Raw genomic sequence first — 26,787 nt, 5'->3', positions numbered from 1 at the left:
TTCTCTCTCCCCTCTCATATTGGCCTATTTTTTCCTTTTCAAATCCAGACGAAGATCATGAGGATAAAATGGAGGATAAGGCATCAAGAAGCTCAGCAACACTGCTCTGAGTTCTTTGGAGAAAGGGTGAGATTAAATTGTGTGGAAGTTACTCATTTTATCTCACAACACCTTTGTGAGGTAGGTTAGGCTAAGGTCACCCAGATTGTTTCCTGGCAACTGGGAATTGGAAACCAGGCCCCCTCATCCACCAGGTCCCAGTCCTGCATTCTAACCACTATATCATCCAGGCTTTCCAAATTATAATATTCCAGATATTTAATATTTGTCATTCTGCATCTTATACTCTGTTCCACTGGGCAGCCCCCAAATATAACATCCAGACACACTTGGAGGATGTTTGGAATAACGCAACCATCTACAGGCTCCTTCAGACAACCTCTTTGGCATTCATCCTGATTTGCTCACACAACATCAGAAAGTTAGACTATACCCACTCTTTAATGAGCATTCCTTCTGAGTTGTTTGCACGGTAGTTATTCAACAGTCAATGAGCGTTCATATTGATTTGCTTACCGGGGTTTTCATACATCTTCCTGTTAATTATTTGTTCACCCTAAACTTTTCAGAGTATTTCCCCATCACTTTCCTAACAGCAAAAAGTATGTGTGTATTTCTAAGTGGTTTTGTTGCGGAATATTTTAATCCACTGTAAATTTCTGGTATGTGCTTGAATCAGTTCCACAAAAGTAGTGAGATACTTGAGGCACCCTACAAGTCTGCACTGGTGTGAAAGGCACAGACCATAGCAAATTCTACAGGGACAGAGGCTATACTCTTATAGCCGCCCAAAACAAGAATTTCAGATAATGGCAAGGTGGCAGCTCATGTGCCTCTTTGAAAAGAGACATAGGCTGTTTATCCAATAAGAAAATCATCCTCATCCTAGGAAGAGGTTGTGAAACAATCACAAAAGACTGTATACAGTCCAGCTCAAAACCCAAATAGCACTGCAGGCAAAGCTCAACAATATACACATTCCAATATATACATGGAATTCCAGTGTACACATGGAATTCTTGGCAACACAAAATATAAACACCCAAGAGCACATATTCATATACGCATATGCACACAAAGCAAAAACTGCCCTGCAAAAAAAGAAAGGAATCAGAAGGCAAATAATAAAGTAAGAAAAAATACAAAGAAGCCCATACTTTATCCCCAGCATCTCTCTCTCTATAAAGAAGTTATTAAACAAATTTCAAGTGATATATTTAACATACCATGAACGCATAAACAAAATGTAAAATATACAATTTCATGAACTATAATAAAGAAATTCCCATACCCTTCTCAACATTACAAATATTCTTTATACTAGCAAATTAGAACTATCACCTAAGCAGCTTTCATTGGTTTGGAAAAAGGGTGGGTATTTCAATCCAGTTTTGATTTCTTCTTAGGTAATGGAGTGGTAGGTGTTCAGCAAATGCATGCATCTTGCACATTTATAACACAGTGTGTTAAGCTTTATTGTCCTTCTTTTAATAGTGTATACCAGCAGGGGGCGGGGGGGGGGAGTCACAGGAACTAGGAGAAATATTTGCAAAGATCAGTTTGTAAGTATAATTAGTCACTTGTTGTGCCTCTAAATTTTATATATGCAGACACAACTTGCACATATTAGATTGTTCACTGGCATTATTTGGCTATTCTTTGGCAAATAATAAGTGCAAAATACTGCCTTCAAATTATGCACTATCAATACTACTTCAGTGGTACCTCTGGTTACGAACTTAATTTGTTCCAGAGGTCCGTTCTGAAGCTGAAACCGTTCTTATCCTGAGGCGCGCTTTCGCTAATGGGGCCTCCCGCTGTGCACATGCCTCCGGCGCATGATTTCCATTTGCATCCTAGGACAAAGTTTACAACCAGGAGCAGCTACTTCCGGGTTAGCAGAGTTTGTAACTTATGCAATTTCAGTGTAGTAAACAGCTATAGTCACATTTATTTAGGATTGCCATATTTCAAACAGTGAAAATCTGGACAGAAAAGCTGGGCTATTTTTGGCAAAATCTGGGGGGGGGGGAATGCCAGTTTTGAACTATTTTTATGGGAAATTGGCAAAAACGGCGCTGCTGACATGGGCTGCCATACACCTGGATTTTCCCGGACATTTTAACTGATTTCTTTCCAGTCACGATTGCAGACTGCATTATTCCTTATACGTGTAGGAAATTCCGGACGTATGGCAACCCTACAGTTATTTATAATTATACCACTTAATGTAATAAAAATCTCTGAGCGGTTTATAGAAACAATAATAATACAACAATATTCAATAGCATTTCCTTAAAAGAGTCAAAGAACAGCCCCACTCATCCCCCTGGTTTCTCTGTATGCTGTGACTTTTACAGTCGGCCTCAATGGGGGGAAAGTAATTCTGTGGCACCTCTGCATTGCAGTCTCTGAAAAATTTCTTTTTATAACTCGTGTAAATGTTACATCCAGATTTGTTTCTCAAATCCAAAAATCATGGGGCACACCTTTTTGTTTAAATAAGTATCTGTTTGTGTATACTGTAGTAGCTTACACTCATTTCTCTCTTGTACTAGGACCTTGCTGAACAGAAGAAACATTCACAAAACCAAGTAAGAATAGAGATTAATTATATAACTTGTACAAATCTCAACAGACTAACACAGCCACCCATCGGAAATTTTGTTTTTTAGATGTTCACATTTGAAACTATTTGCAAAGAAAATTATATATTTGGAAAAAGATATATAATTTACTTTCCAGAGAGCTTAAAATGTGAACATTTTAAAAACAAAATTTCAGATGGGTGGCAGTGTTGGTCTTTTGCATCAAAAAATAATAATAACAAAGAGCCTTGAAACACTAACTAAAAAGTCTAAAATTAGAAGTCAATCTAATTTTATCTTAGAATAAACTTTTATGTCCACCTCATCATATCCATTTTTTAAAAAAATAAATAAATAAATCAGGATATTCATTCCATAAAGCAGGGGCAACTGCTAAAACAGGGATGAGAAACCAATATTGGGATTGCAACTCCCCCCATCCCTGGCTATTAGTCATGGTGGTTGGGGCTGATGGAAGTTGCAGTCCAATGATATGGAGGTCCTGCAGGTTCCCAACCCTGACCTAAAGTCTCCAAAGAAGAGGAAAGTTCAGCCATGCTGATGGATTTCCAGAGCTACCAACATTCCTGCCAGCAGAGGGAGCAACAGCAGCACTTGAATGCAAATGAAAATCTTTTCATTAAAGAAGTCTCTTGTCCCCGTTTTCCAATAGGTGTGGCATAGGATCCGCCTTACCTTGAACAGATTACATTATGAACGTAAAAGAAAAACCCCTCCTTCTCTGCCTTCTGGACCTTTTATTTCTTGTTGCAAAACAAAATAAGTCAAAATTAAAATGGATGTGACCAGTTGGGTGGCTTTGCCAACACCTTCGAAGCACAGAATGCCCTGCACACTCTGCTCAAGCAGACAAGATAAACAGATAAACCGGATAATCTATGGGACGGCATATTCTTTGGGGACTGAAAGTATTTCCTTCCCTGCTGCCTACAGGTGGCTTTCTCTGCAGCTTCATTGACTGGGCCACAATGAAACAGAAAATATATGTATGTAATGCATTGCACAAAAATACAGCCTTAGACACATGTATTTAATTCCAACTCAGACTGAATGTCTACACGCTCAAACACTGTGCAGAATGTTTTGTTTGATTATTGGCTCTAGTTTTCTTGGATGCATAAATCCCTTCTGATCCATATCTGCTCCCATGTCCTCTTTATTCCTCTCAGGTACACATTAGCAGCTTAAAATGCAACAAGGCTGTTTCCCACCATTGCATTACAAGTCATATCTCCACATTGCTGTACACACCAGAGAGGGAGCCAACATGTCTTTAGCTGATGCACATTGTCGTGTTTTGTTTCCTTGCACCTGCAGACCACCACCACCCCCACCCCCTGGAACACCTATATATGAAACTGTCATCTGTGCTTTCAGATTGAAGCTAATTAAACAGCAGTTTTTCTCACGAAAATACAGGAGAGCACTACATCATGGGTAGCGTCATGTGTACATGAGATATAAGGGCTGTGGGTGGCGTGTGATCTAAACCACTGAGCCTCTTGGGCTTGCCAATCAGAAGGTCGGCGGTTTGAATCCCCATGATGGGGTGAGCTCCTGTTGCTCTGTCCCAGCTCCTGCCAACCTAGCGGTTCAAAAGAATGCCAGTGAGAGTTTCTGTGCGCTCTGGTTTAGTCATGCTGACCACATGACCCGGAAAGCTGTCTGTGGACAAACATTGGCTCCCTTGGCCTGAAAGCAAGATGAGCTCCACAACCCCATAGTCGCCTTTGACTGGACTTAACCATCCAGGGGTCCTTTACCTTTTTTTTTGTTACATGAGAGTACAACGGACCCAGAGTAAATAGCAGTGTGTACACAGCCTTAATCAACCACCTATCACAGGACTAAGGCTGAATATGAGATGTGGAAGACAAACAGGAGATGGCTATAACTATCATGCCTTGTTCGTGAGCTTCTCTGAGGCCTTTTGCAGGTCTGCTGATGCAAAAAGAACAATTGACAAGATAAAATTTGGCCCATCAAGGCCAAATGCTTTTACATCATATTGTCAGTATTAGTACCACCAAGACTGGTGTATTCCTTATAACTGGATTCATGTATCTCAGGAAAATGTTTGCATTCATGTATCTCAGGAAAATGTTTGTATTCATGTATCTCAGGAAAATGTTTGCATTCATGTATCTCAGGAAAATGTTTGCATTCATGTATCCCAGGAAAATGTTTGTATATTAGTGGATCTATCATCTATCTATTTCTGGGAAGTACTGAAATGTTAACAAAATATCTTCTGCACACTAAAAACTTGCTTGCAATGTTTGACACAGGTCTGTTGAGTGTTTTTTTCACATGATCAAAATCTGCATTCCACCAGTTTAATATTGAGGTGCTATGGGACCTATTCCCTACAGTGGGTATTTATAAGAAGCATGTATTAAGCTAGCAGCTTCTATGTGGGCAGGTGGCAACATGAATGAACTAGTCAAGGTATCTTCTAGTCATGTTAATGGGAACAGTACTTTAAGAGTACTATATGTTTGTTTGTTTAAAATATCTATATACTATCTTTCCTCGGAAGAGTTCACGGTAAAACCCATGAATAAAAATTTAAAAACATCAGTTATAAACTAACTCTAAAACAAGAACAGAAAAATAGCATTATACAGCAGAAATAATAATCACAGAAGGCATTCACCTGGTATACTCTTAAAATTAGACTCATTTCCATTGTTCCCACTCTGAATACCTTGAAAACATAGCCATTTGTAACATTTAAAAAGCATTTATTTCTCTACTAATTTATAGCATATAATAAACCACAATTCATTTTCACATGGCCAGTTGTTATACCATATGACTTCCCCTGCAACTTTGAAACTATAAAATAAAATGACTACATTTTCTTCTGTAGCTTTTCTTTGCCAATATGCATTGTTAACTTGGGGGGGGGGTTGCAGTGGAAAATTAGCAAAGTTTAAGTGAGTTAACATGTTCAAGAACACCACTGTGGCTAAAAGTATCTGCCTTTTAAGAAGGGGGGAGGTGAAGAATTCATCTCTATTTAGCAACCATCTACTGTCTAGTTGCTGTCCATGTTCTGCTTCTTTTGTCAGTCTCCAGTAGTGTGTCCTTTAGTTATAAGTGAAAACAACCGATCCCCCACTAAGACACATCTGCTCTGAATTCATATTACAACAGGAGGGGAAAATGACACCTTCAGCTACATAAACCAATAAAGATTGTCTGATATAGTTTGCCCCTGTTGCTACCAGGCATGCAACCCACTGAGTTAAAGACTGGTGACATCTGCTAAAGAATGTCAATGGTGAGGTGAACAGAAAAAGGTAATGAATCATAGTGTGTCATGGATACAGTTTATGAGTTCTAAGGAAAGAGCCCGTTCTATACCACTAGCTAGCCCTGCTCACACAGCACCTGCAAGCGGATCATAATTACTGCCTAGTATTTCCCAACATATTTGAGCAGAGCTGTGAATATATCAACTATGCAAAAATGATATTTAAGGCTGAATGTTGCACTTTGGAAAAGTAAAAAAATGTTAACTTGGCCACCTTCTATATATTATGCATTATACTGCTCCATATAATTAAATAACCATATCCTCCTCCTTTTTTCCACCAAAATTATGATAGCATTCAAACTGGAAAATTCATTTTGGGGCAACTCTTTGGTCCGAGTCTACAGCCATTTTTCAGTGTGGGCATTTTGCAGCACATGTCCTGAGTTCAATAGGGCTTACTCCCAAATGTATTAATAGGAATGCATTTCCAAGTTTCTCTTTTTTAATTTGTTAGAGGAACCTAACAGAAGGAAAATGTTTTGTTGTTTTAGGATTCCACACACAAGAAAGAGATTGCTGGGGTCAATTTGTTTATCTTTCTATAACGAGTTGGTTCCCCTCCACTAATGTAAGGCTAAGGGATCCTGCTAAGCCCTCTATCAGCTGAATAGGGATTGGGCAATCTTCAATACCTAAGCAACTCTGTCCCTACAAAACATAAACACACTGGCCAAAAACTGATCCTCAAAAATAAATGAGTAAAATACTACTTTGTAGTAGATGTAGCAGGTATGCACATGTACCCTAACCTACAATACAAAGGAAATATTAAACATCAGTGGATTAGTATATCTCATGGGTAGGCACGGGTGGCGCTGTGGTCTAAACCACAGAGCCTAGGGCTTGCCATTCAGAAGGCCGGCGGTTCGAATCCCTGCAACGGGGTGAGCTCCCGTTGCTCGGTCCCTGCTCCTGCCAACCTAGCAGTTCAAAAGCACGTCAAAGTGAAAGTAGATAAATAGGTACTGCTCCAGTGAGAAGGTAAACGGCATTTCCGCACGCTGCTCTGGTTTGCTAGAAGCGGCTTAGTCATGCTGGCCACATGAGCCGGAAGCTGTACGCCAGCTCCCCTGGCCAATAAAGTGAGGTGAGTGCCGCAACCCCAGAGTTGTCCGTGACTGGACCTAACGGTCAGGGGTCCCTTTACCTTTAGCTTTATGGGTGGGCAGATTAAGGCCTGGGGGCCAGATCTGGCCCAATCTCCTTCTAAATCTAGCCCACGGATGGTCTGCGAATTAGCATGTTTTTACATGAGTAGAATGTGTCCTTTTATTTAAAATGCATCTCTGGGTTATTTGTGGAGCATAGGAATTCATTCATTATTATTTTTCAAAATTTAGTCCTGGCCCCCCAAGGTCTGAGGGTTTGCTGAGAAGGTTTGATGACCCCTGGTATATCTGGAAGACTCCCCCCCCCTACATTTGGTCACAGTTAATGCAGATTGTTATGCTTGTAGATGTTACAATAAATGTACGTTGACTAAGTGGTTTTATCTATTATCTGTTTATCAGCTATGGTGCCTGTTTTGTCTATAACTTATTTGTTATGGGTGAAACAAACTGAACAGTTAGTGAGGCTATATGATTTCAATAAAGCATCATTTTTTCCTTATGCATTATATATTATTATGTGCTGTTGAGAATTGTTGCGTTGTGGTGGAAAGCACTGCTGTGGCCAAGGAAAACCTGGTTCAATTCTCACCTCAGTTGTAAATTCACTAAATATATTTATGTAGACCTTTAATATCTCCTCTATTCCTGCCTGCAAGGTAATACTGACCTAACTTATTGGATGATTGCAATAATTGCTGTCATGATGTGTGTAAAGTGCTTTGAACCTTCAATGAGCAGCAAATGCTTGCTAAGCATTAGTTCTATATCTGTGGAACTGTTAGATTAAGCCAAGTTCCATCAAAACAGATGGTGAGAACAGATTATAATTAAAATGATTTCCAACTCAGAAGTTTTGCACTCAATACTAGTTCACACATGCACATCCATAACTGGACTGCTCAGCAACTGGTGACTCACAGCTGCATTTGTGACTTACTTCAATTGAAAACCCTTTGGGGAGCAGTGATATGAACATGTTAGTTCTCTGGTGACTCATTGCACACATTTAAGCAAACCGCTTTATATGTTCATGAACTCCTGATGAGCATACAGTTGTAAACAACCCTAAACCTAAAACACTTCCTCTGCAGAAAGCGGAACTGGACTAGAGCAACATTGGGTTCACTTTGCAAGCAGGCTCCCCACGCCTTTCAGTGGAAGGGTTGAGTTTCATTTACATGCATCAGTGCTTTCACGTTTATTGAGAATTACTGGATCATCAATGTGACTATTTCTGGCAGCTGAAAAGCTTGTTTCCAAACCCTAGTTTTACTTGTATTATTATAATCATAGAATTCAGTTCACTGGCATCAGGGGCAGACATCTGTGGGCATCCTCAAAGATCACACCATAGGATGGGTGCTTATACAGATTGGGCAAGGTAATTAATTGCAATGACAGCAGGTGTGCCCTTTCAGCAAGAGGGCCCAATGAGTGCACTTTACATAAAAGCCCTCCAAAACTGGAGGCAGCACTGTCTGTTCACATGTTGGGGGGGTGTTGTGTTCCAAAGCCAACATGAGTTGACTTTTCATCAGATTTGTGCACACTAAGTGCACACTAGAATTTTAAAAACTACATGATTATAGTACTAACTGCCTGTTAATTGGTAACTGATCAGTTTAATTTGAATGACATTGCACATTATCAGAACCTCACCATAGGTGGGTTGTTGTTGTTTTTTTGAGATATTTAAGGATGTCTAAACATAACTTAAATAGACATAACTTCCACTCTTTTTTGAACAGAATATAATCTTTAATATTTTCCTTTCTTTTTTTAAAAAAAAAATCCCAGTTTTATTAGCATAGGAACCAAAACATATTGCTTCATGAGCTGCTGAGAATTTTTGTTATGGGTAAGCTATGAAAATGTAAGAAAATAATAAACCAAAATGTGTTTTTAATTCATACCTCTATTGTTAAAAATTGGTCATACAAATTAATCAACCAAACTTCAGTTGATTAATCTACAAATCCAACCAATTGCAGATTTCAGTCATAGCACAGACAGATCCAGCCTAGTAAATGGTTTTAATTCAAAATGCAACTGGGCACATTCTGAAAAGTCTTTAGAAAGTGACTTGAACCAGGAAATGCTGAATGAAGTTGATGCTAATGAACTTGCGCTGAACCATTCAAAAGCCTCATTCAACAAAAGCAAGTCTATTTAAACAAAAGGTTTATCTTGTGCCACCTCTATTTGCCACAATGCTTTCTGTACCCAGGCAGTTTTAAATTATTCAGAAATCTACAAAATAAAAAAGTCAGCATTAAAAACCATAATGTGAATCTACCCTCAGTCAAACTGATCATGCAAGAAGAGTCAGAGGCATTGCCCAGTTCTCATATTAAAATGATTATGCAACAGAAGGTGTTTTACCATGTTGTCAATTCATACAGTAATTGGTGTTGGAAAGCCGCAAGCCCCTATCATTTTAGTCAAGAGGAAATATGTCAGAATCTCATGCTTTTTCCTCCCACTTAGTTCTTAAGTAAAATTAAAATAGTCACATCACTAGACAAAAAGTTCGCAACTGTGTCCTCCAAAATGGTATGGCAAAGGAAGCAGATTCCAAGCCTTTTCAAATCTCTGTTTCGTTGATAGTTTGGCTCCTAATTTCCAAATGGGTTATTTTGAAATTATAATTTTTACTGATATAGAAATTTATTAGCTCCTATCTGCGTGTGTGTGTGTGTGTGTGTGTGTGTTAATTCAAATTAACATACAAAGAAAATAGGTATCTCTAAGTGGGAAACAGGTTTGTAGCGAGAAGGAGATAATTAATTTTGCAGCAGAGATTGAGGATAAAATTTCACTCTTTCTATAAACTATAAAAAAAAGAATATGAAAGGAATATGTGTTTATTCTTACCTTCATCTCTTTTACGTTTGTTGCTTTCCGCACTGGGAGAGGTAATTCCCAGAATTCCACTAATGGAGTAGGAGGAGCCTGCTGAGTCTGTGCTTACTGAAGACACTTGTGTCACGGAACCCGTGGAAGCTGTAATTTAGAAACAAACCAATCAGTACACAGATCCACACAAGAGAGGAAGCCATGCAAACAACTTTTCCATGACTGCCATCTTTGATAGTTGTGTTTCAATACCACTACCTACAACCAGGAGGCTGGGAGAGGGGGAACAGGGAAATTTGCAGCCTGGGTACCTTTCTTGAACATTTAAATTTCATTTTCTGCCATGTCTTACAGCCCAGCCCCATCTTATTAGCTTTTGTTGCTGACAGAAAGACCAGCTTTATACAGCAGCAAGCTAAATTAGCATCAGGTACCTATCAAGCATTGCAAAAATATTCTGCCCTGTCTATTTTCATATATACACAAAGTAGACCCACAACATATGTGCATTTAACTTTTGCGCATTCAGCTTCGAGGGCTTGGCAAATGATTTTTAAAAATAAAAATAAAAAGCGGGAGGGGTGGGCCTCTGGGGGGAAAGACTGGCAATTCCACCCACCATTCCACCCAATATATTTTGACTCTAAGCGATTTTGACTTTATGCACTATCCCTGCAACATAACCCCTGCCTAAGTTGAGAGTCAGCTGTGTATACCATGAGAACAATGGTAGAGATCTGTGCCATTAACGAACCCATACCACAAGGTTAACCAGTGTGGTGCCTTCCAGATGTCTTGAACTACAACTCCCATCATTCTCAACCATTTGCCATGATGGGAGTTGTAGTCTAAGACATCTGGTGGTCACCATGTTAGCTACCCTTGTCACAGGATATAGCACTTTTCTAAACTGCTCAAAATGCTTCATGTTTGTTTTATCAGTAACTGATACAACAACTCTGTACCACAGGCTAGTGTTATATTACCCCCATGTTAAGATGAGAAGTAGCTGCCTAAGGGAATCCATTGGTGCCATAGAGGTCATGGCTGAAATGAGATAAGAACTACAGATAAGTAGCTTACAGCTCATGTTCTTAAACATTATGCTATATTACTTCGCAAAAGATTGCTGGTTGCATCTCCAAGGCATTCAGGTCAACATATATGGCGCAAGATGCATCAGTCTAAAAGTTTGTTATGATTATTTTGCCTGGACAAATAAACCCCTGGACAAGCAGAGATTTGAGCCTACATCTCCCACCATTTATGTCCAACGCAATAAAGCACCTGCCTGCAACCTGGTGCTCTCTGGGTGTTTTGGACTACAATTCCCATCAGGCATAGTCTTGCCAGCTGAGGCTGATGGGAATTATAGTCAAAAGCATCTGGGGGTTTGGAAAAGCTGCTCTAAATTGACAGTAGATTGCATTCTTGCTAGGACCCCTGATACTAGGAAATCTATGATATGATAATCTGCAACTCTTTCAGCATTTGAGGACTTGAGTAAGACAAAGATAGCACTGGGGGCACTAGATCCCCTGAACCACTGCCTCAACACAGTGCATACGGTGCCCAGACCAAGAGCCAAAAGTATAATAATAGATTAAATAACTAACAATTTGCTGCCCTTTTATAGCATCCAAAATATGGCTCCTGAGATAGGCACCTCAGTCTGCCAAATACTAAGGACAGCCCGGTCCAATACTTGAAGCTCTGTAGAGTTCACTGGGAATCCTGGATATGGTAGAACTGTATCAATTGGACTTAAGATGCAGAGTATGTTCTGAGTGGTCTCTTTCATATTAAATTTTGTGGTTGGTAGACATTCTAGTTTGTGTATTTAGGAAACTGTGGTTTAGAGGCTTATTTAAACCATCGCTCATATGTCTTATATATTCGTGCAATTCAGAAATACCGAAATGCACGCTGCAAGTTGTCTGAAATCTCCTATATGTTGAGAGAGTTACCACTTCATACATGAGATTAACTCCAGATTCTAAAATTGGACTCAGGATTTTTATTCCAGAGTAAATGGTTAGAGGATTGCTTGCCTGTAGTCCAGTCCATAATTTTTAATGAAGTATGTGGATTTAAACCAATTTAGTCCCTACTGAAATCACTGAGATTAACTGTCTTAAATCTAAGAACTTCATTTTAGCTGGATTGTGGATTAGGTTGTTAGTATTCTAAAATGCTGACAGCTCAGAAAATATGGAGATTTTTCAAGATAAAATTTAGTGAATTCAGTTCTAAAGGATTAGGCAGAGGAAAAATTTGAAAATCTGCAGTGAAGAGAAAAGAGGCGGTGAATATTTAAGCCAAAGTGGTCTATGGAAGCATGCCTTACAACCCAGTTAAGCCAAAGTACTTTGACTTCACTCATTTGGTTCAACAGGACTACATAAGCTTGAATATATTATAAAAGTAGTTTGAGTTAACAGGGCTTATTTTAAGCAAGGTTATGCTCATCTGTCAGAGACTCCACAAGAAAAAAAAACCCCTAATATAAAGTCCATCACTCTTCAATGACTAGAGTTAGATGGTCTGCATGTGAATTAGGCAAAGAAGAAGAAGAAAACGCAGTAAAAAGTTTTCAAAGTTTTGCTACCTCTTCACTCAAAATTGCAAGTGCACAAAGAATTATGGAAGGGTTGGTTGATAGAAGAAAAAAACACATTCAAAACTACTTACTGACTAATGATGCAGAAAATGTTATGAATAACTATCCCTTTCTTGATTTATTACTTTAATTATCTGACATTCTATAGACCCCCATTAGTGGGATGATTTTTTTTTTTTTTTTTTTGGTTTAGATTTCAATTTTCTGTCTCATGGTGAAAGCTATTTATCATAATAATCAGTAAAATTCAAAACCTTTTAGCAGTATTTATAAAATTCATTTACCATGTTCAGCCCTTGGAGAATGACAAAGAAGGTGCATTAGTACGTGTGCTGAAGTGTTCTGTGCAGAATTATCTGCCCATAAGAGTGATTAAAAGTTCTTTAGAATGAATTGCATTATATATTTTTAAGTATATTAAAAAAAAAGTTACCTATGCTGTGACTGGAGGCTGGGACTTGCTGGTTGGGTGGTTGCTGTACCTTTGTCCGTATAATCCTGCATATAGACAAATGGCTACTTACTATTAGGTATACAACAATAGAGCAAAAAATAGCTATGCAGGTAAACAATAACTAAGCATGATGAGTGTCCAAGAAAATTATTCCTCTTCATTACTATTATATTTCCCAAATTGAAAACCAAAAGGATGCACTGAGCTGAGAACTGCCTAAATGTGTTATCAGCCATAGCTGAAAAGTTGGGAAATGCATGTCTACTTAAATACATTCACAAAACTGGAATTGCCCACTTTCATGTGTGAATGTCATCATTCACAATGCTTGGACATTCACTGTAACTCATATATGTAATCACCCCATCAAGAGAGACTGAAAGAATTGCAGCTGAGCAAATGAACCAAAGCCAACTATACAATATAAACAACACAGTGTCCAAAACGCAGGATCTAAGTACTTAAATTCCATTGACTTCCAATGGATATAAAATAACTGCAATAATAATAATTACACATACTATTGATCTCAATAATACCTTGTCTCATTAATTTCAACTGGAGTTAAGCATGACTAATTTATCCAGATTGGGGCAAAATGTGGACCCTGGTGCAGGTTTGTGGGTGATTGCTGCTTTTCCTCACAGCACCAAATATTCAGTGAGCAAAATCTGCACAGTTCTAAACCCTCGCAACAGGGAATGTCTCATTAACTACCGTAAATAATTCTGTGGTGTTTCCTCTCTGCTCATTCCTGTTGGCTGATCACAACAGACTTGTAGAAATGCCCTAAACATTAACATCACCATCAATTAAGGTTTTTGTGCCAACTTACTCATACATACATATCTAGAGTCATACCTACTTTCAAAATATTTGCTAACATATTTTAGGCAACAAAATGTGTGTGTGTGCTACATATGGTTTAGGCTTTTGTTAATACTGGGTTGGAGAATTGAAGTTAGCATAAAATAAATAAAATTGTTAACAATGGAAAATCCACTGTGGAGATGCATTAAGAGCACTGAACGCAGGAGGTCTTCTCTGTATATTTTCCTAGTGACGCAAATGGAGATCTTGCCATTGATTTAAATAAGAACAAGATTGATGCACTCACTATAGAACGGTCTTTTATCAAATAGCACACAGTTAATTGATATAATTCTCCACACAGTATATATGCCTGTTTTAATATAATATTTTAGCTGGCAGCTTGTGGCCTGATGAGTTCCTGGCCACACTCCCAGCTTTTGCCTGGTTGTCTTCCAGATTTGTTTTTTCATGTTTAGTATGTTCACAGAAGAACACTCTCCTGTCATTTAAAAAAACAAAACATTTTCCTCTTTGGCATTTCAGAACATCAACTCATAAAGTGACAGTGCCAAATTACTGTTATCTGCCTCTTCTTTTGCACCATTTACCAAACTGTAGATGATTATGATGGGTAGTACTCAACTAAGGTTTACTCAGAATAGACCCCCTGAAATTAACAGGCATAATGGTAGTTGTGCTTGTTAATTTCAATGGGCTTACTCCAAGTTCCACCTGAAGCGTTTGGTTGTAGTTGTTGTGTTGTGTTAATACTTAATGAACAATTCAGGATGGGACCCTCTTTGAGTAATACTATATTTCCAAAAGTTTTGAAAGCTGAAGCACGTTTCAAAGAAATAAGTAAAACCGAAAACTCCTGTACACTGAAGGATTTGCATTTTAAGAGTTTGTGACCCCCAATTCTAGTTCAAGGCCTGTTTCAGCACAAGGCACTGCTCTGAACATAGTTTTAGACTGTATGAGCCCAAGGAACAGAGCAGTGAGCCGTGCAGAAGGTGGTTAATTCTGCTCTGTCTTTGCATCATGGGTGACTAAGCTGATCTGATCACACCTAATGCAGAGATACAGCAAAGTACCCACCTCTAGAAGAGTTTGATTAGAAGAAAGCAAGGTAAGAGCAGTAAATCATACAATGACACAGCGAGCAGCCTTCTTACATGGGTAGGAACTGAGGCACACCTAAAAGTAACAGGAACCCATAGTTGAGAATTTCAGTGTGAAGATGAGGCAACACGAGCCTCTACTTCTTAGGTCTGCTCTGCAAGTATTCTCTGAATGTACAGCAGCTTCTCCACTAGAAGCCTTGCACGCTATCTAGCGAGAATGAAGGCCTGGAGGCTGTATCTGCACTGCTGCAAATCAGCTGCTACATTTCACATTGCCTGCATCTCAGCATGCAACTGACCTGTTCAATCCGCACAAGGCTGTAGAGTGGTTTTGCACTGAGTAAATGGCCTTGGGAACCAAACAGGTGACAGGTGCAATTCCTACACACCGATCACTCTGCTGGCATCTGTACAGGGTTCAGAGCAGGGCTGGTGTTGGATATTTCACACAGCACCTAATTTAAAGCAATCTCTCTCTCTCTCTCTCTTTAGGTATAAGAAAGAAGCACATGTATTTATTTTAAAGTATTTTGCCCAGTGTTTGCCCAAAAAGGCTTCCAGGGTGGCTTCCTGATCAATTAAAATAAAATACATTTTTGAGTATATACGGAGTTCACTTCCTCCTTACTGAGCACCCTCAAACAATCCCATGCACATATGGGATTGTTCAGGGCACGGAGGAGATGGTGGTGCCTTCCAGACTGGCCAGGGAACAACCTGGCACGTCTTATAAGGCAGAATGTCCCATATGTCTCCTTTCTGCTTTGTGCTTCCACACAGGACATAGCTTTCTCCATTTTACAGAGCAATACTACGTGGAGTGTAAGCTAGTCAAGGCAGGTGGGGAGGTTGTTCTGTGGGGGCAACTGGTTAGAGAAGACTGGCCTTGAATGAACTGGTGATCGTTACTCTCTGTTGCGTGTCCGCCCTATGCTTACACGCACACATCCTCATTTCATGTGTTCAGGCATCCAACGCCACATGCAAAACATGAATGCCACCTGAATTATGAATCATCCCTAAATATTGCTAGATTTTATTAGGTTTTCAAATAACATTCAGATGGACCTGCTTTCTTTGCCCTGCAAACTCTATTTATTTACACATTTTCAATTTATTCTGTATCTTATAAATTAATATATCTGATCCATATATTTCCTGCTATACAGAAATGTGTACTTGGTGAAAGAGACATAGTCGCTTCTTCAAAGGATGCCAATTTGCCCTCTCCTAGAAACTGTTAAGTTGTGCAGTAGATGACAGAAGCATGCACTTTTTCTGTGTCAGAATGTGCACGGATCTGCCCATTTGCTATTGTCTCTCCACTTATACCTTATCTTCCCCAGAACTATAAAGCATTTCATTCACTAGGGGTGAATTCAAGTTTACTTGTCATCTTGCAAACATTTTTTTATATATCCACAGTAGACAAATGACGTAAGCAGGGACCCAGCTGAGCTGGCACTGTGTTTTATCAATTATTGGTGTAGGATCAAGACTCTGCTGCAAATACCAGACCTAGAGGAATGAATTGAAAGAAAAGAACAACTAGAACACCTCAGTCCCAGACACATGTCAGGATTGAAATTTAATTCTCTCTCTCTCTCTCTTTCTCTGAAATGCAAAAATCAACAAGGTATCAACTTTCCTTTAAGCCCCTCATGTATGTACATAAATGTGTATATGAAAAGAGACAGAAAGAGAGAGATTGAACAGATTGCTGCAGGGGGTTTATCTCATGCAAACTGTACCAACCTGTTTTGTGATTTACTTATTTGGAACTTAGCTGCTAATCATTTTAAGTAATTAGGCAGTAATATTCAAAAATAATACAGCAAGAGTAACTGAAAGGGGGGAAAATATGCAAAAAAATTACCAGTGCCTGCTCTTTTTATGAACATAATATGTGCCTTGCAGTTGAAGACCAAAGGTTTATATCTAGTTCAGCAATGTTACCAGCTGTGGCCAGACAGGTATGACTGTGTTCTCACAAGCAGGGCATGAAGTTAATAGGTTTCCCTTGTTACTGGTCACCAACAGCTGGTGTTCTAAGGTTTACAGCCAAACTCTGTATTTTTCACCCATGAGTTTACAAAAGAGAATTTTGGGAAATTAAAAAAAAAATGTAAATACATGTACCTACATTTATTCTCATCCATCCTCTATTACCTTAGCCTCTCTGATGTGCCCAGAGACTAATGTGGAGCTGCATGACACAGCTCTATATTGAAGTGTGTGTGTGTGTGTGTGTGTGTGTGTGTGTGTGTGTGTGTACATCTATGTTTAAGGATCCATATTTAGTGCAACCACGTGGGTTTCAGTGCAATAAATAAATTCCTCCCTCCTTTTGTTTTTTTGTTATTTTACATTCCCCCTTCCCTCATTTCTGCTGTGTTTCCCCCTTCACTACTTAGGTAACTTAGACTTAAAGCTTTTTGGGTAGGGACCTGTCTATTCATGTATGATATTCTACAAAGCAGCCTTCCCCAGTCTGGTGGCCTCCAGATGAAGAGAAGGAAGAAAGTTAGTCATACTCAGTTCTAGGGTTGCCATATTTCAAACAGGGAAAATCTGGACAGAAAAGTTTTTTTAAGGAAAATCGCTGAAAATCCGGGTGTATGGCAACCCACTGCTGACATGGGTTGCCATACACCCGGATTTTCCCGGACATTAAGCGATTTCCCTCCTAGACGCTGCTTCCGAGTGCAGTATTCCGAATATGTTCACAAAAGTCTGGACGTATGGCAACCCTACTCAGTTCTTCAGAGTCTCTGCTATAAAATGACGGAATCAGCAGGTCTGTTTTACGATATATAAAAGCTATGTATTGCGATACATAACTTTTTCAGTATTCTTCAATAACAGTTTCATTTGGGGCAGGCAGCAAAAGCTAAAATGTTAAGTAACTTGCTAGTTATGCATAGAACCAGGATACATGCCTTGTAACAGTATAACTAGTAGTATGACTATAGCTGATTGCAGAGCTGGGCGGGTGGTTTCTAGCGCACATAAAAGATAAATGTTGTTTTCAGGCAAAAAATAGTTCAGACAGCCCAAACCAACCCAGGAATATTTGGGCTTCTGCCAGCTTTGCCATATTGACATCAATGGGACTAAATTGGTTTAAGTCCATGTACTTTCCCTTAATTAGCCTATAGGCCAAGCTGTTGTTTTACTTCTCAGTTTTAGCCAAACATTTTAAATAAATGACTTTGCAATATGCAAAAATAGTACAGCTTCAGTTTAGCCAGACACTTTCTGAGCACATAATTTTGCCCACAGTCCTGCAATGATCATAGCAACAGGGAACGTAAATACCAAATAACCAAAGCATATGGAAAGGCAGATAAATTAGGTTATGCTCTATTGTCTCTAGTGCTTGAGATTTCATTCTGTTTAGGAAACAGAAGCCAATGTTCTGAATGGCATTAGAATTAAAAGATGGAGCCAAAGTGAAGCTGCTTGCACTTAACATCTATTGAATTCAATGGGACATAAATCAATTGCAATATCAGGTAACCCATTTATTGAACATTTATCATTATTCGTCTGCACAAAGTTCTTAAGGAGATTAGGTGATATCAGCAATTTATTGGGCATTCATTCTCATTTGCTTGTGGGGAGGTTAAATGATGTTGCATCCAGCAAATTTTATCCCATACTTTCTAGCACATTTTTCCATCACTTTCCTTATTTTAAAAAGGTCAGTCTGGAGGTGAAGCTGGTTTGCCGTGCAAGACCTCCCAACCTGAATTCTACAACCTGAATTTGCCAGTACAATATGTGATTGAGTCTCATCCAATAATAGTGAAAATCAGGAAGTGCTTTAAATTACCCTGTTAATTTCAACAGGGCTAACTTTCTTCATATTATTAATATGTGCAAAGCTGTATATTCTCACTGCAAAATATCTTGTAATAATATGCAATTAGATTAGTAACCAGTCAAAAATCAGCAATTTTTGTACCCTAACCTTTTAAAAAACATTTTAAAATCCTATGAGGAAATTACTAAGTATTTAGTGAGTGTTCCAAAGATGCTTGGATATCGAAAAGAACAAATAAAATAATTTTGCAGCTATATATTACACACCCAGCAATACAAATAGTGTGTTATTGTTAGATAAAGTTAGAGCATTTAAATGAAATTCCATGAAAATTTTCTTTGGGGTTGTTGTTTCTAATACAGAAAAGTAGTCCACTTGTGTGAATTTTCTAAATTTAAAATAAGTTGTATTTTTAAAAAAATCCAAATATCCCAATTTAAGCTGTGCTGCTACCTTAAACACGAGACACTTCCCACTAATGGGGCTTGGTTTCTCGGGATTTAACATAAAAAAATCATAAAGGATGTGATCTGCAAGCCATCTATTTCAGGGTAACAAGGTGGACTTAACTAGAACTACTGTGAAGTAAACTGTAGCTCATAGCTGAATTATCTTTCAGTTCTTCTATGAAATATATACTTAACTTTTGATGTGATGAACTACAATTATGCACACTGGGACAGTGATTGCTTCTTGAGAAAAGCAGTAATTGACACACTGTTCATGAGCATGACTGTTCATGCACCGGACAAGTACAAATTACAGAAACTTCATAATACACAATCTAAGATAGCACTTTGTATGCAAGAATCTCAAAAGAATTTTGCAAAATTAATCATCCCTCTGCATAAGATTTAATAGACACATTGCACAGGTCACTAAACTGGAGGACACTCTAGATTCTACCACACTTGTTTCTATTAGCAGATGCACTACTGATCTACCCAGGTTCACTTTCAATTAATCAATAATAAAGATGGATGGTAAATCTAGCAAAATATGACCACATGGTCCTTGTCCTAGACTAGTTCTTCCTTATTTCCCAGTCCACATTCCAAAGTTATAGACTCACACTTTTTTGCATTAGAACAGTTACGTTCCTAGTTTTCACATAACAAATTCAAGACAGAGACAATGGGCGTTGTGGAGAAAGAAATGTTCGTATTTATTTATTTTGTATATTCATTTTTCCCTTGCCTTTCAGAAAATTTATTACAAGGTCCTTCTTCCAGCTATGCTCAGTCCTCCAAACATTGCATGAGAAACAGATCACAAAATGGCTATGAATGCCTTTTACACATGTGAAGAGCCCTGCAAATAATCAAAATTGACCCATTCCATTTTCAAACAATTGTAAGAAACACTGCCCACATGCATCTCCATTGTACTGTCCAAAAGATCCTTACCTGTTAATTGAGCTAACGCTGGGTACTGTGTCGTTGTCACATACTCGCTCTGCTAAAAGCCTGTCCCTGATCTCCCAGGCAAACATGGTGGGGTTTTGGCGTTTATATTCTGCAATCTTTTCTACTACTTTGGGTGTGGCGACCTTTGGTTTTGACCCCCCAATAACTCCAGGCTTAATGCTTCCAGTCTCATAGTACCTACAACAAAATTTCAGGAAAGAGGGAGGAAAATTAAAATCAATTCAGGAATGCATTTTCAGTGGTCATTCCCATTATATATTCTAATGTAATGGACCCCTAGTAAATTGCAACCCATGTATTTAATTCTCCCACTGAAATCAATAAGACTTAGAAGTGTTTAACGTCACATGATTTGTGTCCTAATTCTTTTTTTAAATTTGCCATTATAGATTGTTTGATATATAACTATAGGTGCATGTGTGTTTTCCTTCATGGCCAGAAGGCAATAAAAATGATGTGATTTTAAAGGGCAAGTGAAAATTGAAAATTAACTGAAAATGTGAGTTATTAATCTGTATAGCAACAATAACAAAAAGAAATTGGCACTGGCATAATTTTTTTACTTAAATAAGGGGTGGGGAGCATTGGTCCCATTTGTAGTAAATTACTATTAAGACTTACCATCTTTTTGCAACTAAGTGGTAAAACAATATCATGGAAAGATAAGTGCAGTCAAAAAATTGCACGAATTTCTCTCCTTTTTCTTCATTCCTTTTTCTTCATAATTGTGAAGGGCAAAAATTAAAACACATTTTTCCTGACTGCTATCTTCAGGGTAGGTAGAATTTTTGAACTACTGGCTTTACTGTTAAACTCCCATTCTCCTCGGTAACCCATTGCAATTTACTGATGCAAATGAAAGAAGAATCTACAAAGCACTTTTCCTATATAGGCACCAGTAAAATGGACATGGTTACATTACAGAAAATTTAGGTAATGTGCACCCTTTGAGTCTAATGCTCAGCTACTGTAGACTAAAGACTATCAAGGTCTCTGACCTTGTTGAGAACAGCCATGATAACAAACCAGCAGTGTCCCAACAGAAGTTCAACACAGAAAACCCAATTATTTGTATACCAACCAAAGGCTCTCTAACTAGCAATATCATAAATCTGTATTATTTTTCTATACAGAAGGCTCAGACACACATCATATTAAAATAAGATGAATTTACAATTTTGGGCTGCATTTTGGACCCAGCACTTTGGTGCCCATCATATTTTCATTTAACTACACAATTTCAGCTGGGCGTCTTCTTTCTGAGAGCCTAATATCCAGTCAGGGCCTAATATCCTTCTTCACCACACTGGCAAGACACTGAAGTGAGGTTAGAGCAATTAAAATCAATGAGGGTTTTGCTGCTGATTTCAATAGGATATGTAGCTCAGTTACATCCTGTGTTTATGTTTTCCTATTGGGTTTTTTAAGAAATTGTCTGTTGTACAACTCTTTGGCTGAGAAATACTGGTGAAACAAGACAGTGCTGGCAGGGCCTGATGGGAACTGTAGTTCTGAACATATGGAAGGCACCAGGATGGGGAAGGCTGGATTAAGCTTGCTATTAGAGCCTTCTGAAATATTGCACTGAGTCTAATGAAGCTGCAAAGTTTTCATGTACAGTGGTACCTCTGGTTACAAACTCAATTTGTTCTGGGGTTCCGATCTTAACCTGAAACCGTTCTTAACCTGAGGTACCACTTTAGCTAATAGGGCCTCCCGCTGCTGCCGCCACCACAGCACAATGCGATTTCTGTTCTCATCCTGGGGCAAAGTTCTTAACCCGAGGTACTACTTCCGGGATAGCGGAGTCTGCAACCCGAAGTGTTTGTAACCCGAGGTACCACTGTATATACAATGAATATCATAAAATAATTGATAGTGTACATTTGTATGACAAAACAATGCATAACAAATGCCTTCATGGACTCTCCTGTTTTAATCAGCCATGGCTGATCTCAACTCAGTTAAGGAAAATAACTTTAATTTAATTTAAATTCTTCTCATCAAAGTCAATAGTACCGGGCTGATAAAGTACTTAAGAAGAAAGTCGCCCCTCATCAGTCACTGTGCTTATGAGGAGTACTTTTTATTTTTACAATAGTTGATTTTCTACATATCCTTTTGCACTCATTGTCCCTCAGTAGCTGATTTAGAAGTCATTTTTATTTACTATATATACCTCTCACTTTTTTTTATTTTATCTTACCTTTCACTACTCCATGGAGCTCAAAACAGCATACAGTACATGCTGACATTTCCCCTTCTATTTTCCCCTCACAACAACTCTATGAGGTAGGTGAAGCAGAGAGAGTGATTGGCGCCAGTGGCGTAGTGTGGGGGGTGCGGGGGGGCCGGCCGCACCGGGCGCAACATCTGGGGGTTAGGGTTAGGGGGTGCAAATCCACAGGTTAGGGGGCGCAAATCCACGGGTTAGGGGGTGCAAATCCACAGGTTAGGGGGCGCAAATCCACGGGTTAGGGGGTGCAAATCCACAGGTTAGGGGGCGCAAATCCACGGGTTAGGGGGCGCAAATTACTTGCCTTGCCCCGGGTGCTGACAACCCACGCTACGCCACTGATTGGCGCAAGGACACCCAGTCAGCTTTATGGCCAAGCGCGGATTTGAATTCTGATTTTCCCACCCAGAGAATGGTCTGGGCGCCTGCAATAGCCTGAACCATGTGAAGTGAAGTCTAAATTGCTATAAAAAGTATAGCAAGGGCCTGAGCACCAGAAAGAATGGCTTGTCTTAAGTCACCGAGTGAAAGGGCAGTGGTGAGATTTAAACCAGGGACTTGCTCATTAATAGGTCAGCGTTCAAGCCATAACCCTGTGTTACCTAATGCTATTACACTATTTAAACTAAGCAGGTTTGGAATAGACCTGATCTGAGAGCACTGTTTTTTATTATTAGGTTAAAATGTCACTAATATTTTAAACATGATAGTATACAGGATTCTGCATCAGACTGGCTTCTGGGCCTCAAACAGTACAGCAAAATAGGTGGATCGGGTTCTACGGATCGTGAATTACTGGGCGATTAAAACATCATTCTTATTTTCATCTAATGCTAGGGTCAGTAAATTAACAAACTTGTATCAAACCAAGTAATGACAAATAATTTCATTTGTGCTGTGAACAACCACCATAAGACAAACTGCACCCATTCATAACTTAACTTATAGTCTGAGAAGACCAAACGTCCCAGAATGCAATGTCAAGTCTTGGGAAGAATCTAGACCCATATTCAGGATGCTGGCATTGTTATTGGTCTAAAATGCATTGCCTATACAGATCCCATTATATTCTCAAGCAGTATCAGTTAAACAATCATAGTTAAGATGGCTCGGCAACAAACTAGTAAATATAGAAACAATTTGCTGGTGTTGACATCTTTGAAAGGTTTGCCACTGTTGCTATTTATTTTGTGCCAGTCTTTAACTGTTGTAAATTAAGAAATATTGATTCCTAAATGTAGAATCAAGCATATTTTCTGTGCGTGTTCCATATATATATATATATATATATATATATATATATATTCACAGAGAGAGTGCTCCAATTACAGTGACATTTTTCCAACTGTAATTATTAGTTATGAAAATAATGAGCTATGAAATTCCAATTTATTGTTGACAACTTAAATGACAAAGCTCTGGAACTCAATTCTTAGCTCCATAGCAATGCAAATATATCTAGTGACAAATCTATTCAGAAACAGTAAAACTTTTAGATGTTCTTTCTTATTGGTAAGGAGTTGCTTGTTTATTAGTTTTATTCATTGGCTAATAGAAATAGTAAGCTAAAAGTTAAATTTTGATGTGACTGCCATCGGGGTGGGATGAAGTAGCAAAGATAAAATGTCACAAAACTGACTGCTGCCATTGACACTGGTAATTTTAGAAACTGCACTTAAATAACATTCCTGAGACCATACATATTGGCTTCCTCCGGCATCACAAACAAAAATCTGAAAAATCTCCAGTTGTGCAATCTTAACACTACCAGTGTCTTTGATAGGCTTTTCGCTGAGTTTCCGAACTTGCCTCTTTTAAGAAATATCAACAATATTAGAATGCTTAAGGATCCAGTCCTGAAACTACTTACTCAAGAGTATTTCCATTAAAGTTAGCAGAGCAGCATCTATGGCTTGTTTTTTGTCTTTTCACACATGGCAGTATAAAATCAAGACTCCTTCCCTTTAATCCAGTGAACTGACATTTTGTCAAATAGATGTAAGACAGAAAAGATCCAGGTCTACTTGTATCTGCTGACCTTCGCTATATCCCACTATTGACTCTGAGGATTTCGCACAGAGAACGGGTATACTGAAAGGATTCACATGCACAGAACACTATAAAGAATGTTTAATTTTACTGCAGAATTTTTGTATTTTAATATAAATGGGACTGGTTTTGCATCCATGGTCAAAAGTTCCTTTTTATGTAGTGAGATGGAAAGATGACCTTATTAAAAAAGGAACCATAATTTACCAAATTTACTTGAGAATTTGGCTCTAGTTAGTGTGAAATTGCACAACTTTCTAAAGAAACTGTATTTGTGCAGCACTAACTACAAATCTTTACGTCTGCTTATGAATAGCTTTTTTTATATGTCAGTGGAAGTACAGAAGTCATAGTAGTGAAAATGAAATATATACGGTTGAAAAATCAGTGATAAACATTTAAGAGTTCTATCTATGCATGGTTACTCAGAAGTAATCCCCACTATGTGCAATGGGACTTCCACAAAAGCATGAATTGGATTACAGCTGAAATTATTCAAATGCAACCAAAAACCTTTAACTTTTTCTAGGTTAGGCTGGTGAAAAACAAAGAAGTGATAGATAACAAAATAACCTATCCATATTTTATTCAAAGTTACTGGGGAATGGGTGGACGGAGAGACAATACAGAATCCGGCAGTACCTTAAAGACTAATATATTACGGTATATGCTTTGTGTGACTAAAGAAAAGAGTATCATTGTGATGGAAAGCAGAGTAATATGGTACATTAACAAACTCTCCTTTGCAAGAGCCAATACCTGATTATTGTGATCTTAACCAAGTTACATTAGTTTAATGCGCCTGATTAATTTATTTAAAAAATTGGAGCATTATATCATAGCATGTTCAAAATCATTGTGTCCACAATCATATTGTTCCTCGGCCTAGGTCAAGTAGTACTTTACATACTGAAACAACAGAAGCTTCCCTTTCTTTCTTTTTTAAGTATTCTGCTGTTGCTACACAGTTAGAGCATCTCCACTGTGAACAGATAGGTTCACTTAAAGTTCAGTAATTAAGATTATTAATAATTACACTGATTTTTATTTATTATATGCAAATTAAATAATTAAATGAATAAAAATGGCTTGCTTTTTAAGCGAGCATTTGTTGATTTCAGGTGGGTTTCAATGTGGCTTACTTAGTTCTGTTGAGTGTGCCTCAACTATTTACTATTTGAATTGCTAATGTTTCTTAGAAACAGAAAGGGTACCTCTCACTAAATAGTAATTTTCCATAATATTGAGATGACTCATAGATTTGCCAGTATATTCAGTAGGAAGCATATAATAAATAGTTCCATAATCAATAACTTCTTAAATATATTCTCAATAATCTATTTCTAAAACATTTCCTAGATTTGGTTGTAGATAGATAGATAGATAGATAGATAGATAGATAGATAATGGATTTCTCTGAAATTCTTGTCATCATTGGGTTAACTCCCAAGAATCTGACTAGTCACAAACCGAACTGTTTTTTAAAACACATTCCAATAACAAACAGCATGGTATTTTCTCTTTAAGAATCAATGAGATTCACTTATCTCCTTTTACCTGCCAAGAATTTTGCTGACACAGCCATGGCTGACCCGTAGTTGCCTGGAAATGTCGCAGGGTCTGACACCTTGATGGGCAAGTTCCACAATCCTTTGGCGGACTACGTCAGGGAGTGGTCGACCATTCACAAAAACACCCCCTAACTGATTCACTCCTCCATGTCCTGAAACATATGGGGGGAAACAAAAACAAAAACAAAAACAAGCAGAGAAAAAAATACATCTTTGTGACTGTTTAGAAGATGCTTACATAAGGCCTGTTTCAGCTATAGATTCCCATCTACCATCAAGCACTGGGCAAATTCTTAAACAAGAGTTTCAGTTTCAGTTCACCATTTCTGAAATTATGGCTATGGTTTATTTGCTGAGAGGAGGAGGAACAATGTTATTTACTGAGACCTAATTTGACATTGATAGCAATTTTACACTTGTGTAACTCTAATTACTTCAATAATTACCCAGGATTATGTGGCATGAGAATCAGGCCTCTGATTTGCAAAACCATCTCTCAAAAGTTATTTTTAGGCCAATGCCTGAAATCATCAGGCAATGTAAAATCACTCATGATGCCTAACTGATAGGGTGGATATAAAGGCTGAAAATCCTTAGCACACTCACTTTTAAGTACCATTAAGCTCAATGAGACCTACTTTCCAGTAAACGTGCTTAGGATCAGGGGTCCTCTCTCACATGGTTAGGAAAGAAGGCCCAAATATTTTC

At 38.3% G+C, this 26,787-nt stretch overlaps 1 protein-coding gene across 3 annotated transcripts in view; it reads right to left on the bottom strand.

Annotated features, from left to right (window-relative positions):
- Positions 1-26,787, bottom strand: part of PAX5 (paired box 5) — a 225,357-nt gene that overhangs the window by 171,783 nt on the left and 26,787 nt on the right. For all 3 annotated transcript variants that reach the window (XM_082205048.1, XM_082205050.1, XM_082205049.1), the window contains exons 2-5: positions 26,066-26,231; positions 20,203-20,400; positions 13,013-13,077; positions 9,978-10,106 (exon numbers count right to left, since the gene is read on the bottom strand). In XM_082205048.1, coding sequence (XP_082061174.1) covers positions 9,978-10,106; positions 13,013-13,077; positions 20,203-20,400; positions 26,066-26,231 — 558 coding nt within the window. The remainder of the gene's footprint in view (positions 1-9,977; positions 10,107-13,012; positions 13,078-20,202; positions 20,401-26,065; positions 26,232-26,787) is intronic.

This window comes from Podarcis vaucheri, assembly GCF_965113315.1.
Source record: "Podarcis vaucheri genome assembly, chromosome: 17".
NCBI classification, from domain to species: domain Eukaryota; kingdom Metazoa; phylum Chordata; class Lepidosauria; order Squamata; family Lacertidae; genus Podarcis; species Podarcis vaucheri.
The sequence above is the reverse complement of the archived record's forward strand: the minus strand, read 5'-3'. Positions and strand labels throughout refer to the sequence as shown.